The sequence below is a fragment of the Propithecus coquereli genome, unplaced genomic scaffold (assembly GCF_000956105.1).
Source record: "Propithecus coquereli isolate 6110/MARCELLA unplaced genomic scaffold, Pcoq_1.0 Scaffold24, whole genome shotgun sequence".
Classification (NCBI taxonomy): domain Eukaryota; kingdom Metazoa; phylum Chordata; class Mammalia; order Primates; family Indriidae; genus Propithecus; species Propithecus coquereli.
The window spans coordinates 1507818-1524989 of record NW_012147952.1 but is presented as its reverse complement, the minus strand read 5'-3'; the positions used below and the strand labels follow the sequence as shown (position 1 = coordinate 1524989).

The 17172-nt window shown below is 32.5% G+C and overlaps 1 protein-coding gene across 6 annotated transcripts in view; it reads right to left on the bottom strand.

Annotated features, from left to right (window-relative positions):
• The window catches only part of RIMS1 (regulating synaptic membrane exocytosis 1), a 482695-nt gene that overhangs the window by 97354 nt on the left and 368169 nt on the right, over window positions 1-17172 (bottom strand). For 5 of the 6 annotated variants that reach the window (XM_012646051.1, XM_012646053.1, XM_012646052.1 and 2 more), the window contains one exon: window positions 10853-10965. In XM_012646051.1, the coding sequence (XP_012501505.1) occupies window positions 10853-10965 (113 nt within the window). Of the gene's footprint in view, window positions 1-10852; window positions 10966-12003; window positions 12187-17172 lie in introns of all 6 variants that reach the window. The other variant, XM_012646050.1, reaches the window with a different exon arrangement.

Below are 17172 nucleotides of genomic sequence, written 5' to 3'. Positions count from 1 at the left end.
GTTAACCTAAAAAATTATGAACATTTTTTAACAAGTGTCTGCTAATCTATGTGTCAAAGGTGGCATGGTAGCATCTGGACAGGATATTTAAGCCTGTCTGGGTAACTGTGATGGGCTACCACATTTTATGAATGGAAAAGTAAGTGCCTCTGCTTCCTTGCTTGATTAGCAACACAATGAGAGTTCCATGATTGTGGAGCCGCGCTCTTGCTCCGGTGCATCTCTCAGGAAGAACAATGATAAATGACTGCATACTTCAAAGTATCATGTAGAATGAAGTATATAAATGAAACAACTACAATGTGTCAGTTATTGAAAGTAGTGAAAAAAATTCCTTCTATGAAGCATTTTATTTTCAGAAAGAACTTCACTGACAGTGGAACTCAACTACAAGAAACAGTATGATATAAGTGTGAAACAATATAATATGAAATATAGAGGTTAAGAAGTAATAAAAGATGAAAAAGATTTAACTAATTGAATCTATAATCAGTATAAGCTATACCAAAACTGAATAGCGATATAATTTAATTTATAAACTAGATCTTAAAATATTCTATGAAGAAAGATGGTTTAATACTTGAAAATTCAAAAATGGAATACTAGTGTCTGCTAACAGTTTTTTAGCCTTTAGAGGAATGGGAATCATTTTTATGAACGAAAATTATCCACACACCTGGAAGCAACGTGGCAAAATAGTAAGAACCTAGAAGTGGGAATGACTAATCATAGATTACAGTCCTAGATCCATCAGCATTCATCAGTTCATTAATGTTCCCTTTGATAAATTCCTGATATATGCCTACATTACAGAATTTTTATTTGTAAAGAGAAGAGACTGCTCAGAGTAACTTCCAGCTGTTGTAGTCTATGAAGTAGTCTATGTTGTAGTCTATCCTTTATCATTTCAACGGGGTATTATTAAAGTTTTAAAATTTTTTTCATATTTGCAAAAATGGAAAACCACAGTGACTGTGTCTCTTGCTCTTGTTAACTAATTTCCAGCATTTTAAAATTTGCTAATTTACCAAAACTATAGGAATAAAGGAAATAAAAGTTCACCAGGTGCATTTTACATCATTATTTTTCATTGCAGTTTTTTTCCCAATTAAATAATAAAATCCTTCAGTATCTATGGAGAATTGATTCCAATGCCCCCCATACCAAAATCAACAGATGTTCAAGTCCCTTTTGCATAGTATTTGCCTATAACCTACGTATATCATCTCATATACTTTAAATCACTCCTAGATTACTTACAATACCTGATACAAAGTAAATTCTATGTAAATAGTTGTTGTACTGTATTGTTTGGGGAATAATGACAAGAAAAAGTCTGTACATGTTCAGTACAGATGCAAACTATGACTATTTTTTTCTGAATATTTTTGATCCGTGTTTGGTTGAATCCATGGATGTAGAACCCATGGATACTAAGGGCCAACTGTAATGTATTTCTTTAATATTCATCCATATTTATGGAATCATGCAGGTATAGTAAGAAATTTTGATATAATGCTTATCCAACCTCCATACCCCTACACATACATATTATATATAAAGATTAAATGTTTAAAATATTTTGACTATATAGAAATGCCCAAGTTTTGGGAAATTTTCCTAGAATATAATGCATTTTAATTTGCAAGTGTAAAAATGTTCCAAGTTGGTTCCCTTGTGCCTTTGTATAATTTCTCTTGGATTTTAAGGATTATGCTATAATAATATAAACAATAAAAGAAAACATTAGCCAACATGAGAAACACAAAATGCAGTAAGTAAATAACATATATTAAGTGAAAATACCACATTGCATTAGGGATTTTAAAAAAATATTCTATGTTTGTTGTAGATAGTTGAAATGGACCATTGGCATAGGCGAAAGAGGCAATTTGTGCATATAACCACTCAAATCTCACTGCATTCAAAACCACAAGACCATGTCTTGTTTTAGCATGCTTATTCCCACTGAACTATCTAAAAACAAAGCTCAGGATTTCCAACTCTGTACATCGCTTCTCAGTGTCAGAATTGCCAAACCCAAGAATAACACTGAAAATATTAGTCATTGACAGAAAAGAAAGGAAGGCTCTTGAAAGAATTTGTCATTTAACTTGTCCTTTTGTGCTATACAAAGGTAAATAGCTTTTAAAAACATGTTCAGGTTTTGAGAGGGAGCACTGTCTTCCTTAAGAGTCACTTCAAATACAGTTTTTGTGAAGAGTCGCCTGTGTAATTAAGGCCTCTCTGGTGATAACAAAACCAATCACTGAGGGGGACCATGTTGTTTATACCAAGTGATCTCTAATATGTTTAGCCATAATTTTCATTATTCCAATAACATTAATGGCTACAGAATCAACCTTGAAAGTCATAACTTTATTAAATTCAACTTTGATTTTTGACTCTTCCCACGTTTTACAATATTTGGGGAACATACAACTTTAGAGAAAATACATCAAACAGCCTGTCCATGGTTAGACATCTGCCTGCCTTCTATTTTCCTCTGCACTTTCCCCCCAAAGAACACAAAGAAAGGGGTAATGATGAACTCTCTCGATCAGGTCTCTCTTGCAAGTTGAGGGTTGGTTAAATTCTTTGCAGCTTTAAAAGCCTATGATACTATTATAAATAAACATATTTGCATCAGCAGAATGGGAAAATAGGGTTAAATCCATAACTTCTGAATTGCTCTATTTAAGCTGCTTTGTCCTCTGGGTCCCCAAATTTTAAAGAGAAGGCTAGAATGACAACTGTATTTATGGGTTTATGCCAAAAAAAGAAATGAATAAATTAGACCCTTTTACTAATGATCTCTAATAATTATTCATAAATATTCATAAAGAATGTCAGGAGAAGCAATGTCCTGGAAGATTAAGAAACTTGCACCTTTGAAATCTAAACATACAATAATAGGAAATGATCCACCTGGCCTAATGTGCATCTACTAAATGATAATAAAAATAAAATTTAAATCCTTATCTACTTAATGACAGTTAAAATAATGCTGATTCTGAAAAATACACAAATTAGTTTACTTATTTTAGCAAAAGTCAAGTACATAATCTGTTTTTATGTTTCACAACCAGAGTACACTATTAAAATGTGTTTAAATTCCATTTATACAATAACTAATGTAACAGAAAATTACTAAAATTAATGTTTTTCACTCTTTTACATAAATTGAACCTAATGAAAGTTAATGCTCATAGTCCCATAGAAAATATATTTTGCATAACTTAGCATTCCAACTGTTCTTGCCAACATTTAAAGAAGGAAAATACAGGTAATTTATTTGAGAATGTATTATAGAAACCTGGTACTTAAAAATATAGTTGACTAGAGACAATCCTTAAATAGCCCCTATAATCTGTTTATAATAATTATTACATATTTTATTAGTGAAACAGGAAAATAAAAAGCAACACAGTGCTCTTTACTCTTTGTTCCTGTTCAAACAATTTAATTACTTAAACTCTAGCTGCCTTTCATTCTCCATGTATATAAATTACACACATTTTATTATACAGGAAATTCATATTTGTAGAAAAGATAGTATATTATGATTCAAATTTGCTGCCAAAAGCCAAAAAGTTAATGCACTTAAGAAATACTATCTAAAGGCATATAAGTTAAAAATTTATTATGACAATAACATTTTTTTCTCACCTTGAAGTCATTTAATTTCTGGTTCAGTTTTGATCTTCTTATATCATTATTTCGATGCCCCCAAACTACATTCATGGGCTCTTTAAAACTGTCCAAGAAATGTAGCAGAGAGGGAAAAATTGGCTTACTTTTAGAATGAATAATTTAAAATAGGCCTATACAGCAGTTTGTGAAATCTAAAATGATATGATCTCTCAGAATTCAACACAAAAGAGGGAGTTAAAAGGTAAACAAAGTACTATAAACATTTTTAGTTCCTCACTTAACTTTGCAAGTTGGAGGATGTGCTATCTTTATTCAAATACACTGGCTTTGCTCTTTCGAGGTGCATGCTAATTTGAGAGGCCAGCCAGGACTCTAAGATTCAGCTGCGTGGTAAAACATTGTGATGTCAGGGGAAGGTAGGAAATATATGCGGGATTCTCCAAGATCCTGGTTGTGAATTGTGATTGTTACGGCAACGTGGTGCAGGGGACAGAACGTGGGCTGTGGAATCCAAATCTGGTCCTGCCTCACAGCAGCTTTGTTACCTTAGGCATTCTACTAACTTCTCTGACTTTATTTTAATCAAACAGGGATAATAAAGCCTTCCTTGCAGTTGTGAATGTGTTACTATAATCATGCCCAGCAGGTCTCAATAAATGCTGTTTGAAAATGCTGGAGAACCTATAAAACAATGTGGTCAAGAACAAGTCTTTGGAGGGTGGCTTGTGTCTATTATAGTTCCCTATTTTACCACTTAGAAAATGAATGACTGATAAGAGGCCAAGTTTTTAATCTTTCTAAGTTTTAGTTTTCTCAGTGGGAAAATGAAGTATTAATAGTTATGTCTCAGGTTGTAGTGAAAATACCATAAGATTAATATATAACATTCTTAGTTGAGTCATTGACATATATTCAGTGCTCAATAAATTCTGTCTGCCATTAGTAATGTTAATAGTATTTCACATTTCTGTTATGTGACTTTACAAACCTATGCTGGAAAATTAATAGACTGGTCCTCTATATTTAGGGTGACCAACCATCCCTGTTTGCCCAGAACTGTCCTGAAAGTCTTGCATCTTTGGAGACCTCTCAATCTCAGGCAGACTGGGACCACTTGTCCCACAAGTTCTTCTACAATTCACCAAAAACAAACCTTGACTAATGAGCCCCTTAGCCTGTCTAGTCAACTAGGAATGGTGGGCCGCAGTCTTCCTTTGCCCAGTGAGCACTCACAATAACCTGAATTCTCCATTATAATATATCCCAGAAAAGACAGACTTCAGCTCACAGCAGTGGGATTTCTATGCTGTGAACTTTCCCTTTCCTTTGGGATATATGAGCCTAAAATTTGACTTTGAATTTCTTGAACTTGCTTCTATCCTTTTTAGGATTTGAGAGCCACTTTTGGTGGCTGAACTATGCTACCTTAAATACCAGAGGGGAGTGCAGCATCCTTTGCTGCTCTTTGCCTTGCTGGATGCATTTTGGGATGTGCCTCTTAGGTTGTTTCTAGTCACGTGGTCTATTTTACAAGGCATTTCTACAGCAGCCTGCTGTCTCCAAGAAATAGTTGACAGGGTAACAACACTTCTCATCTGGGACACACTGACCTTATAAAAACATAACAAATTGACATGCATTGTAGAGAGGCCATAAATGTGCAAACTTCATGCAGACTTTAGGTTATAACACTTATGATTTTGTTTGTTTTGATTAGCTAAGTATAGCTTTTGGCTAGTAAAAATAGATGTGGAAGGGCTTTAAATGAATAATTATTTTCTTTCTTTTGGGTAAATTAACTACGTAATGGCCCATTCTTCTGAAATTCTAACACTTTCATCATGCTAAAATTCGTCTTGAAAATGCAACTAAATTCTTCTGCACCTAAGCACAAATGCACTGGCCAATTCTGTACTGTTGAATCTAAAGTTGTGTTTCTGATACCTGAATTAAAAATGTAGAATGGCTAGAAACCTAGGCAAAATCTAGGGACTGAAACATCTTGATCTCATTAAATAACATCTTATTTGTTATTAATATCTATTTATTTCCTAATATGTCAGATACAATGCCAGATATGTATATCATGTGCCTGGATATAAATATAATTGCAGTATATTTTTATAAATTCATATTAAAGTAAGAAATTGAATATTATCTTTTATTTTCTCTTTTTAAATCTAAGTTACATAACACATACCTAAATATATTAAGAGTTAGGATCATATATTTGGGATTTGTGCTTATTAAAATAGCATACACCAATGTGTAGTGGAAGGAGGTCAAAAATAAGAGACCTGGGATTGCAGGCTACTACTGATCAGCAGTGTGAATGGGCAAATCTCTTAATCTTTCTGAACATGAGTTTCCTCATGCATAAAATAGAGACGATGCTATTTTCAGGACTAGCTTTGAGGGTTACTATGGGCAACAAATTAACGCAATCATTAATCCACTTTCAAATACTGAGAAAATGTACTTTTATTAAACTATACAGAGTTGTATATTTTTAAGTATTACTAGCATTATTATATTAGGCTGAAAACTCGTGTTTAAATATTTAATTATAAGGTCAACAGTAACCTTAAATTGGAACGTGTGTGAACAGCACATGAGTGTGGGTTGAGGCCTACAGCCTACTCGAAACTCAAGTGCAAAGACCAACAATAAAATGTGATCCAAAAAGATAGTAAGAAGGAGATCAGTAATGTGTTTTCCTTTCCTATGTCTTTCAGAAAGATAGATTTAATGGATAGCATAACAATACTGAGGCTAATAGGAGTAACATTTAGGTAGCTGCTTCCCAGATGCATGGCTGCAGCATGGGCCAGAACATTCACTAAGGTTAGTGCAAAGTGGAAGGTAAAATCCAGGGATTTTCTACTCCTTTGCACCGGATATTACCCTGAATAGAAGGTAAGAATTAAATTCTTTTTCTATGAGAGCAAGGGAATGCAAACAAACGAACAGAAACAAAGAATATGTTATTATTTTCCAAAGAGAATTGTTTTCTAGTTGTCAGTCTAAATAAATATATTTTGAAGCAAAAATATTATCAATATTAAAGTAATCGTTTCCTCTTTGATGTGAATGCACACAAGATGAAAGAATTAATACCAAATGCCCTATAAATCATTTTAGGGAAATAATTACCTATTTAATAAATTTGCTCATTATTTTAATAAGTACAGTTATGTATATATATAACTCTCTTACATTATTTTTAAAAGTAACAACATTAAATGGTTAAAAAGTTGTATTAATATTTACCTTTTGTGGAAGAGTTATATTTTTCTTGCTCTTCAATGAATTAAATGCACATAATGATGGAAACAAAAGAAAGAAATCAGCAAATTTGTAGTTAGACATGGAAATGTGAATTAACACAAGGGCATGAATAATAAAAATGCATAACATATAATATGACATGACAAATTGCAATGACAAACCATGAGGAAGTCCCAAATATGGTACTAAAATTAATCAAAAAAAATGAATACAGCAATTTAAAGATTTAAAATAAACCAAAAACATTGGGATATTACTATACTTGGAATTTGAAAAGTATATTCCACAGTATTTTTTCATGCCTTTCAAGAATTGTATAATATTTCAGCATCAGTTTTACTAAAACATTTTAACTTTAATCCATTTTGATTTTTATTGTAAAAGTATTTAAAAGCATACTTATTATTTATAACAAAACTTTTTGTCACTTCAAAAATGACAGTATTTCAGATAACTTGAAAGTTCCTATGATAAATGAAAAAATAAATTTCATTTTTTTACTAAATAGTATGCATTTTCTTTGCACTTTGCACTTTCTCCACATAACAAAATATAGTCTAATTTAAGTAATCCTTTCTTCCTTCTCAAATTAATTGTATTAAAATATACCAAAGTAAAATTACTTGTATTTTAAGGACTATGTTTCTTGGAGAGTTCATAAAGCTTTATATTCACTTCCTTGTTGGCATACTATTTACTGAGGAACAATGGCTTATCTATATATTTCTGAAGGGGAATATCATTAGAGTTTTAGGTAGCAGTTATAATAATGGAACACATAAAACATAACTGGCACATCACTAAAGGTTAGTTTATGAATGATTTTTAAATACTTCTTCAAAAGACATCCAGTTGAACATTAAAAAAAAAATCACATGGCTGGTTTCAGAAACACATACATTTTTATACAACCAATTACGTTGCCTTCAGCCTCACTCTACATAGGTCTACATTGGAAGACAGTGTTGAAATACAACAAGAGAAATTTCATGGACGTCTTTGCTTTCACTTACTACATACTATTAGAGTTACCTGAATTATAAGGCCACTTTTTCAACCGCTTTATCTCAAAATCTGTATTGTGATCACCTCTTTGCTTTTCCCCTAAACCTACTTTAACATAATCAGACTCTACATAGCAAACAGGATAGCATTCTCAATTTTTAAAAGAAACTTTAAAATACTTTTTCAAAAATTAAGGAAACATGTCTATTCAGATGATTAGCATTTAAAATAAGAGACAATGCTTTTATAGTACAAAAAGAGAGTAGTAAATCTAATTTACAAGAAAAAAAACTCCCATACATCCAGTCAAAAAAATCAAATTGTCCTGCATACATACTAAAAACAATAATGTAGATAACTGTATCCTGAAACTGTTTTATTTTATAAGTGCATCAAAAAGTTGTATAAATATCCAGGAATCTAAACCATTTGAAATATTTATTCTTACCAACCAGCTGTTTATCAACTAAATTATTGTTTTAAAAAAGAAAAGCACACTTTGTTAAAGATTAAAAACAAACAAAAAGAAGACTGGAAGGAAGTCAAGAGCAGTAGAGACTTAATCAATTGTAAATAAACTGTAGCCAGCATTAACCTTCACAGGAGATAGAGCTAAAGTTTAACAATAATATCACAAGAAAAAAAATGACATAATTCTACAGTCTTAGGAACAATGAAATCAATCTTAAATAGAACATTCTGAATCCAATCTAACTCATAAATTGAATTAAAAATTGACTTTTAAAAACATTTTAGGACAAATAAAGCTGTCATGTGAACTGTTCAGTTTGAAATAGATCCATAATAAGATGATGGCAGACAGTATGATCTTTAACCAAAAGTTCCAAAGCACATACTAACATCATACAGAACACCAGATCTATTTGATTTGTAGAAAAACACTTAGATATAATAATACCTGTTTGTTAACCACATTTTTAAAAAGTTGTATATATATAACTCTTAGGATCATATATTTCAGGAACCGCAAATGATCAAAAGTATTTATTAGTTTATTTGTCATATTAAATATTAAAGTAACTCCATCAGTGTCATTCTCAGTCATTCCCTTCTTCCCACCTCAATTCAGTCCTTACAAATTGATGATTTCCCTGAAAGACAACTGTGAATACGAATATCATAAACAGTAACATTGATATTAACAATAGAAAATGTGCTTTTCTAAAAAAGCAAAATCCAACATACACTCCAATTGATTTCATAGAAGCAGTTCTTATTTCTACAGAAATAATGTAACTATAATCTCAGTTTGTGAGAGTTATGTACAATACCCATATATGCTTTTGAACCCGTAGAGTGTTTTATTTGCAACTGGAGGAAATGCAAAGAATTTTAGGAGCACATCACTTTTTGAATACCAAAATATGGCCAGTAACACTGAGTTTGTAGCTAAACACCAAAATCTGCAGTTTTTTTAGTTGTGCAACAGGAGTTCATGAATAGATAGCTTAAATAAATACCAATTTTTTTTAAAAATCTAAATTTTAAAACAATTTCATCTGGGTTATTGTTAAGAGTTTTAATAACATTCATTATGAATAATCTTCTCAAAATGTTCCCAGGAAAAAGAAAAGAAATTTTAAGCATGTGTATTGATAATTCCAATGAATTAACTGCTGTTTTAGAAAAGAAAGTCAAGAGTTTCACAATGCATCATATTTTCTCATTAACTAAATGGATACCCTTACAGCAACCCTGAAAACTAATGTACGATATATATCAACATTATGTATTTTAAAAAAATATAAATCCAGATTTTATTGTACCAGTATTACTCTATTAATAAGTTGATACCTCTTAAAATCTATACTAATTTTTCTATAATGAAGTATTCTGTATGGCAAACTATGCCATATCAATCTTTGAAACAATGCATTTATCGTCTTAAATCTTTAACATTTCTGTGGTACATTCAGTAAAGTGCTTCAATTCAGTGAGGAAAAAAGGTATTTAGAGCACTCAATATAGAATGAAACGAAAGTTTTACATCAGCAACAATCAACACTGTTGAAAAATATTCAAAATGTTAACCTTTCAGTTGTTTCATAAGGATGAAGCTTTTCAATAAATGTTTTAAATAGAAATCCATTGCATTTATACTACAACCTTGAATTAAAAATTATTTCAGTAAATTGCTTAACAAATTTCTGATAAAATTATGTGATAATGAATACTGATAACAAATCATTTCACCTACTGAGAAATGGGATAGTACTTTGGGTCCCATGAAGAATATTGACTATTTTAACCCAGTATTTAAATCACCTAGCTCAAGCAGTTTAGAGAATTTAGTTTCTACTATCAAATCACATACATTCATTCTCTCTCTCTGTCTTTGAAAATAAAATACAATGTACACATACATAAAGTAAGAGAATCTTTAAGCAAAATGAGCTGTTGAAAAAGATACTAAAATATGTGCCCTAAATCATTTTTTATCATCAAACTCATATAAAAATACAGGATATTGTCAATCAAGTTAAAATTAAAAAACACTAGTAAAACATTCACTATGATCAAGTGTTTAATTATTTTAAAAATGTTTTAAAAGGTAAAGTAAGTATTCTCTTAAAATTTAGAAACCTCAGTACAATTTTATGTGTTATTTTCTTCCTTTGTCCTTTGAAAAAAACAAAAAACTGTTTCTAGGCTTCCATCCATTCTGTTAAATGATACCCACGCAAAATTCATTCATTCACTCGATTAGCAAAAACTGAGTACATGCCATGAATTATTGCAACTAGGTGCTGGGTATAAAATTCCAAGGAACTTAGAATTCTTAGAATTCAGCAAATTACATATAATCAAAATACTATTCATTGTATAAAAAGAGGAGGTTCGTAAATCCAACATTTTTGGACAATGATGTCTCTTTTTTGGATACCTTGTTCTATACTGCTGCTTCTCACTGGCACTTGTGGGAGCTGTCTTCCCCTGCGATTGCTGAATGATGTGTCTGCTGGAGGAGACTGGGTCGGACTTCCCTGTCGATGCATTCTGTAGGCAAAAACAAAGGGGGGATGAAATGGTAAAATTCCAATATGGCCTGACAAAAATCTTTTCCTCTTTCCTGTTACTATTAAAATAAACATAAACCCCTTAACTGGGCCTTTGGAAGCAAAATCAAATACTTTTTATGAAATGTGTAAAGGGAATACTACAAAAAGGGGCAAAAAGAGACAGGGCAATGTCAGCCACACACAGTTCTGTATAATGAATTCCTGAACCGAGCAGAATCCGATTCACTTCTTTTCATTAACTTTCTATGGAGTTGTGCTTTCTGGGTAGTACTGAACCAAATATATCTAATTACAGCCTCTGGATTTTAACAAGATGGATAAATTAGTTAAGAAAGGCTGTTGCCTAAATTGCTACTATTAATTGGTATATGCTCTAGAATTATTTATAACTTTTAAGAATAATTCTAGCTACACACTTTTATAAATTACTACTCACTTGTACTTCATTTTTAAATAGAAAAAAAACTGTGATAGATAATTAAAATAACCTTGGACACATGTGATAAAATATACTGGTACAAGGATTGAAATTACAAATGAAATAGGAGAAGTGTGCAGATATATTACTACTGCCCAAGATTAAGCTGACTTCCATCTGCTGGTGCTCAAACATTTTTTTTAACTGTAGAACTTTAAAACACCCAAAGATTTTACAGAACACACAAAAAAGGTTTTAGTTTTTAATTTCTCTTATACTTTTCCAGGTAATTTATCATAAATAATTTCACATAATTAAAAAATTATATATGAATATGCCACAAACAGATGAAAGGACATAACACAGCCAAATTTAATTTTCAATGATAGCTAATTGGCAGAAACTATAGAAAACCACTAGCACAGTGAATATAAATGCAAGTAATAGAGGATGTGGGAGAGGTTTAAGTGTCACAAAGAAAGGATTAAAAATTATGGCATCATAATGAGTGAAAGCTTCAAGTGCTCAGGAAGGTACAACACCACACCAACACCCGGAGGCAGGACATGAATGCTGGGCTGGACACTGAATAGCGACCTTGTCAGAAGCGGAGAAGATGGCGCCGACCCTCCAGGGGCAAGGTGGTGCATAGAACACAGTGTTCTGACACTAGAGTGCTCACTCGACCTTGAGCGAGTGGGATGTTTTCCCCTAATGACTGGTTGATCAGTCGCTCTTGGGGCTGCGTGTCCCCTTCTAGAAAGACATGGTGGGAGAACCCTAAAACATTAGGGCCAAAAAAGATCTTCAGTCAGCAGGTTCACATTAACTTTGATACCAACATATTTGTCCAAGGAAAACCTGGTTACTCTTACAAGACAGTGACTTTAAAGAACCAGAAGAAAACCCATCACACAGTTACTGAAATGGAATTAAAATCAAACTGAAAAGTAATAATTGCACATGTGAATGTCTTGTGGTTTTTAAAGGGTGATCTAGGTTGCTCTAATGTAGCAAACCTCTTTTAAGTTCCACAAGGGCAGAGACTTTCGTTTTTCATGGAACTCTATCTCCATTGCCTAGAGATAGTTGCACAGAGAGCAAGAGCTCAATAAACATATGTTGATTGAATGAGTGAATGTAATTAGAATGATGAGTACAGGGTTACTTCAAGTACTTGCATTCAAGAAGATATACTGTAGAACTCTGTGTACATTTTTACAATGTTCATAATTTTACTCTGTAAAAAGCAAAGCTATGCCAAACAGATCTCAAAAGAAGGATGCTTTTTGAGGTTAACCTAAGCAAACCAAAAAACAACATAATATAGTAAAATGGAGAATGTTTTACTAATTATACAACTGATTAAATGAAAATGAATGGCCAATAAATGGATAAAAACATGTTTTCTCAGATATAACAATATCTGTAAAAATATTGTTCATATACTGATAGTTATCTTAACATGATATTCAAAATTATTATAAAGCTAACTAATGAATTAAGGATTAAGAATTTAAAATGGATGTTTATATACATGTACATATTTAAAACAAATATATGCTTTTGCTTCTTTCATCATTTTTGGAATACATCTTAAATAACATGCATTATTAAAATACCTAGTATGTATTATTTTGACAGAAGGAATTAAATAACATCTCCTCCCTTTTAAAGCAATGCTATAAAATTCACTTATTAAGTCACTTAAAGTGTGTGAAAATAAAGAACAGATGTTCATCTCCTAAAGTATATAAAGAGTGCTTTATTTAACTTGTGTTCAAATTGATAATTTTTCTGTTAAGTAAAATAATTTTTATACCTATAATGATTTTCATTTATGGTATCCTCTCCATTTCATAACAATAAAATGGGAAAAAAATGTCAGGCTATAGACAACAAATAGCTGCATAGCTTAGGTCTTTAATAAAGGTACATCCTATCTTCTTGAGCTATGAATTAATGCTTTATCAAACCTAATTCAGACCCTGAAACCCGGACTGTAACCTCAATTTCCAAATTAATATATTAAGGAAATGACAGTGTTCTACACATTAAAACTGTTCACTCATTCTAAATTGACTTTTCACATTAACTCAACTGTATAGAATTAATTTATATGGGATAGATTACATGATCAAGTCCATTCCAATGACAGATTTTTATCTATTACTCTTTAGAGGCCATTTTCATGAGAATAAACTTCAAGCAATCCTTGCTCAAAATACACTTCCATATATTTTGAGCAAGTGTATTTGGAGTAAGGGTTGCTTGAAACTTGAAGTATATATTTTCTACCCTAGTACTGAGAAATTTCATGGATATTGCAATTTCACTGAAATCTTGCTTCATTCCTCAATGCAATTCGTAAGCACTAAAAGAACAACTTGAATGTGGCTTGAAATGGAAATAATTTAGGTGAACATTGTGTGGCATCAAACTAAATGGTAAAAATATAAAAAGCAATTTCGGGGCCAAATAAAATGGCTTCCTGGGTGAATATTACACAGCTTGATGATGTGACTTAGTGTTCTATCTCCCGAGCCACAGGGCTTGCAGTGCCTGAAAACAGCCTGCAGTGTTTAAAGTTAATCATTTAGCATAATATCTGTTTTTTCTTTGACATGAACTAACAGTCCCTCAATAAGGAAACAGTTCCTGCCACCAACCACTCTATAACAAGAATGAGAGCACAGACCAAAGGAGAAGCACAGAAGCACTTTGCCTGAGGAAGAGAGAGGAATGTGGCAGCCAGGTTGAATTACAGGAAGGGAAACCGGAGAGAGAAAAAACGCAGAACTTGAAGCAAGAAAAACAAGTTTTACAGAGGGAAGATAATAGAACCAAGTATAGTTTGCTGTAGGCAAGAGGAAAGGAGAATTAATCAAGAAATTTTGAGGTATAGGAGTGTGAAGTTGAAAGAAACCAGGCTGGTGAGTTTTAATCTTTTCAATGAAATGAGATGTGCCAAGAATGTAAGGATTTAAGAAGAATGAAAGAGATTTAGAACAAACATGTGAAAGACTGAAACAGAGAGTGAATGAGGAATAAGTAAAATGATAGTAACAGCTATTCTTTATTGAGCAGCAGTGTGAGGCCATCCACGCATGTCCAGCACAGAATGTATGTGTGTGTACATATTTGCACATGTATGTATGAATATAAGTGTGCATATACACACATACATATATGTATGTATGTACTTTTTTGTATCCTCACACATGGCGAAGTGTTATTATTACTCTTTTACAGATAAAAAAACTGAAGGTCATAGAGTGACTTGCAAAAAGACCAAGAGCTAAAACGTGGTAGAGGCAGGATCCACAAAGGTCTATTGAGTGCCAATGCTTACTCACTTTTCCGCCTGGTGAGACAGAATATGTTTTTGTATCATGAGATGAAAAATGGTAATTTCACATCTCAGGTATACCATTGATCTTGTAACACAAAATATTAAAATTAATATGTGTTTAAGTATCAAATTGTTTGGCAGGACTTAAAAGAATTGTGCTATGAGAGTTTGCACGATCAAATACATGGACAATGGCATTTAATGAATACCTACTCTGCCATATATATCTCTCCCCTAAAAATAAATAAGGCTTGTAGAGCTGAATTCCAATTCAAACTTAAGTATGTCTGACTTTGGTCCACCATCTCCAAATGCGTATCTAAATATTTACTGTTGAGTTCAATCCATGCCTGTTCTCTTCATCTAAGACTAGTGCTTTTGACTTGGACTCAACTAAAACACATTTCTCACAAAAACCTCAGGTCTTTAGTAAGGCATTTGTATTGATTCAAATGGACTTGCAGTAAACTCCTCCTACTGATGCCTAAAAATGACTTGTTAAAGGGTGGACATGTATGTGATATTTAAGGTCAAGTTTTCAAAATGATTCCTCCTTTTATGGCCCCTTAAAGGCCTACACAGGCTCTTTCCAACAGCAACAGTACAACATAAAATGCGTATTTAAGCAATTCTAAATAGTCAAAAAAAGCCTCCCCCAATTAGGATGTAGAGTGTAGGTTCCACAAGAAGCCAAGTCACTAGAATGGAATGCAGAAATAATGCTAGCAATTTTCATAGCTGAACGCACATGAAGGTGAAAAACTAGACATTTACTAAAGAGTTTCCCCCCAAAATATGAGTACTGCTTTAAACGGCTAGGCACAAAAGACATAAATCACTTCTGTTTGTCTTCAATCTATAAGTGGTCATCATATCTTCCAAAATATTTTCTTACAACTTTATTCCTCATGAGGCCGTTTGTTGAGGCCAACAAAGAGCCTTTAAAATTATGATCATTAAAAAGCAAATTCCATCAGAATCCAATGCAAGGCTGTATGGTTATGACTCCTTTTGGGAAGTTATTAACTCCCAAAGGCTAAGAATCGGTGTCCAGAGCATTCATACTGTGACCTCGGTTTACCTGTAGCTAGATGTATACCCATGGTATCTTCTGAAGAAATGAGAGCTATTATAAGCTAGAAAATCCAGCCCAATTCTTCTTTTATAACTAGCCATTCAGTAACTCACTTAAAAATTGGGCTTGTAATTTATATTGTAATAAAAATTAATGAAGAGTTTTAATTATGATCAAATAAATCTACACATCTAAAAGGTTAGAGCTTTCTATTTTAAAATCTACAAAGTAAAGGCAGGAGTAACATGAATATGGTCTTTAAGCAGTAAACATCTGAGGATGGAGGGCAATCAACTCTGTGCTATTCTCATTGGAGGGAGGGAGGAAATGTGTTTATCCACAGAGTATTTTCAGAGTTGCAGAGACAGATGCCCAAATATCATTCATCTGGACCTTTGCACCTTCAGTTGACTCTGGAAACATCTAGCATTTTAAAAAAATAATATCCTATTGTCAAAAAAAACTTGCTCATTGATATATCCTAAACATAAAACTGAATATAGAAGTCACTCAACTAGTATTCGTTAAATTAATGAATATTGACTGAAATAAAAAGAACATAACTTTGAGAAAAAATTTAATCATGTCAAAATAACTGAAATTATGTGTGTGGAGGGGGCTGGGAATGATGGTTGAAGATTGAAAATTTTTCTAAGGAACTCAAGTCATTTACAAAGATAGTAAAGAAACTGCAATTAGCTGAGCTGAAATTAAAGCATGTAAAAATAGATATATAATTAAATTTGTTTCATTACAGGCTATCTATCTATCTGACTCATTTCGTTCCTCAAAACCCAACTCCTTTTTCCACTCAACACTTTTTTGGGTCCCCTGTATCCTTGTTCCATTGCAAATCATGTTCCCTAAATAGCCAATATCTCCATGGACCATTGGCCAGGAGTAAATTTCATCTCCCTTTATCCATATCCTTTACATGTCTCACACTTACTCAACTCAGTGGTAATATCCTCTATTTTGTTCCTTGAACTTAGCACATAGTTGGCACATATGTGTTAAGTGAATGAATCACTCAATTGTACAGATTCTATCTGAACCAAGTCTATTGGGATAGCCAACTCAGTGTCTTGCATCTACCCTGGATCTTTTGATTCCCTTCCAAAATGTTGTCAAAGTCATCGATAAAACGAAACTCAGAACTGATCCTCTGCTTCCCATGTTTAAAGCACATCAACGGCTTATGGACGAATAAATAATTTGAAATCTATAGCATGGTATTAACATGGCATAGTTATGTCATTCATTTAACCTCTCATGATTTCTCCAATTTTATTTTCAGTCCTCTTTCCTATCCCCTGAACCTTGTTCTCCATTCCAAAGT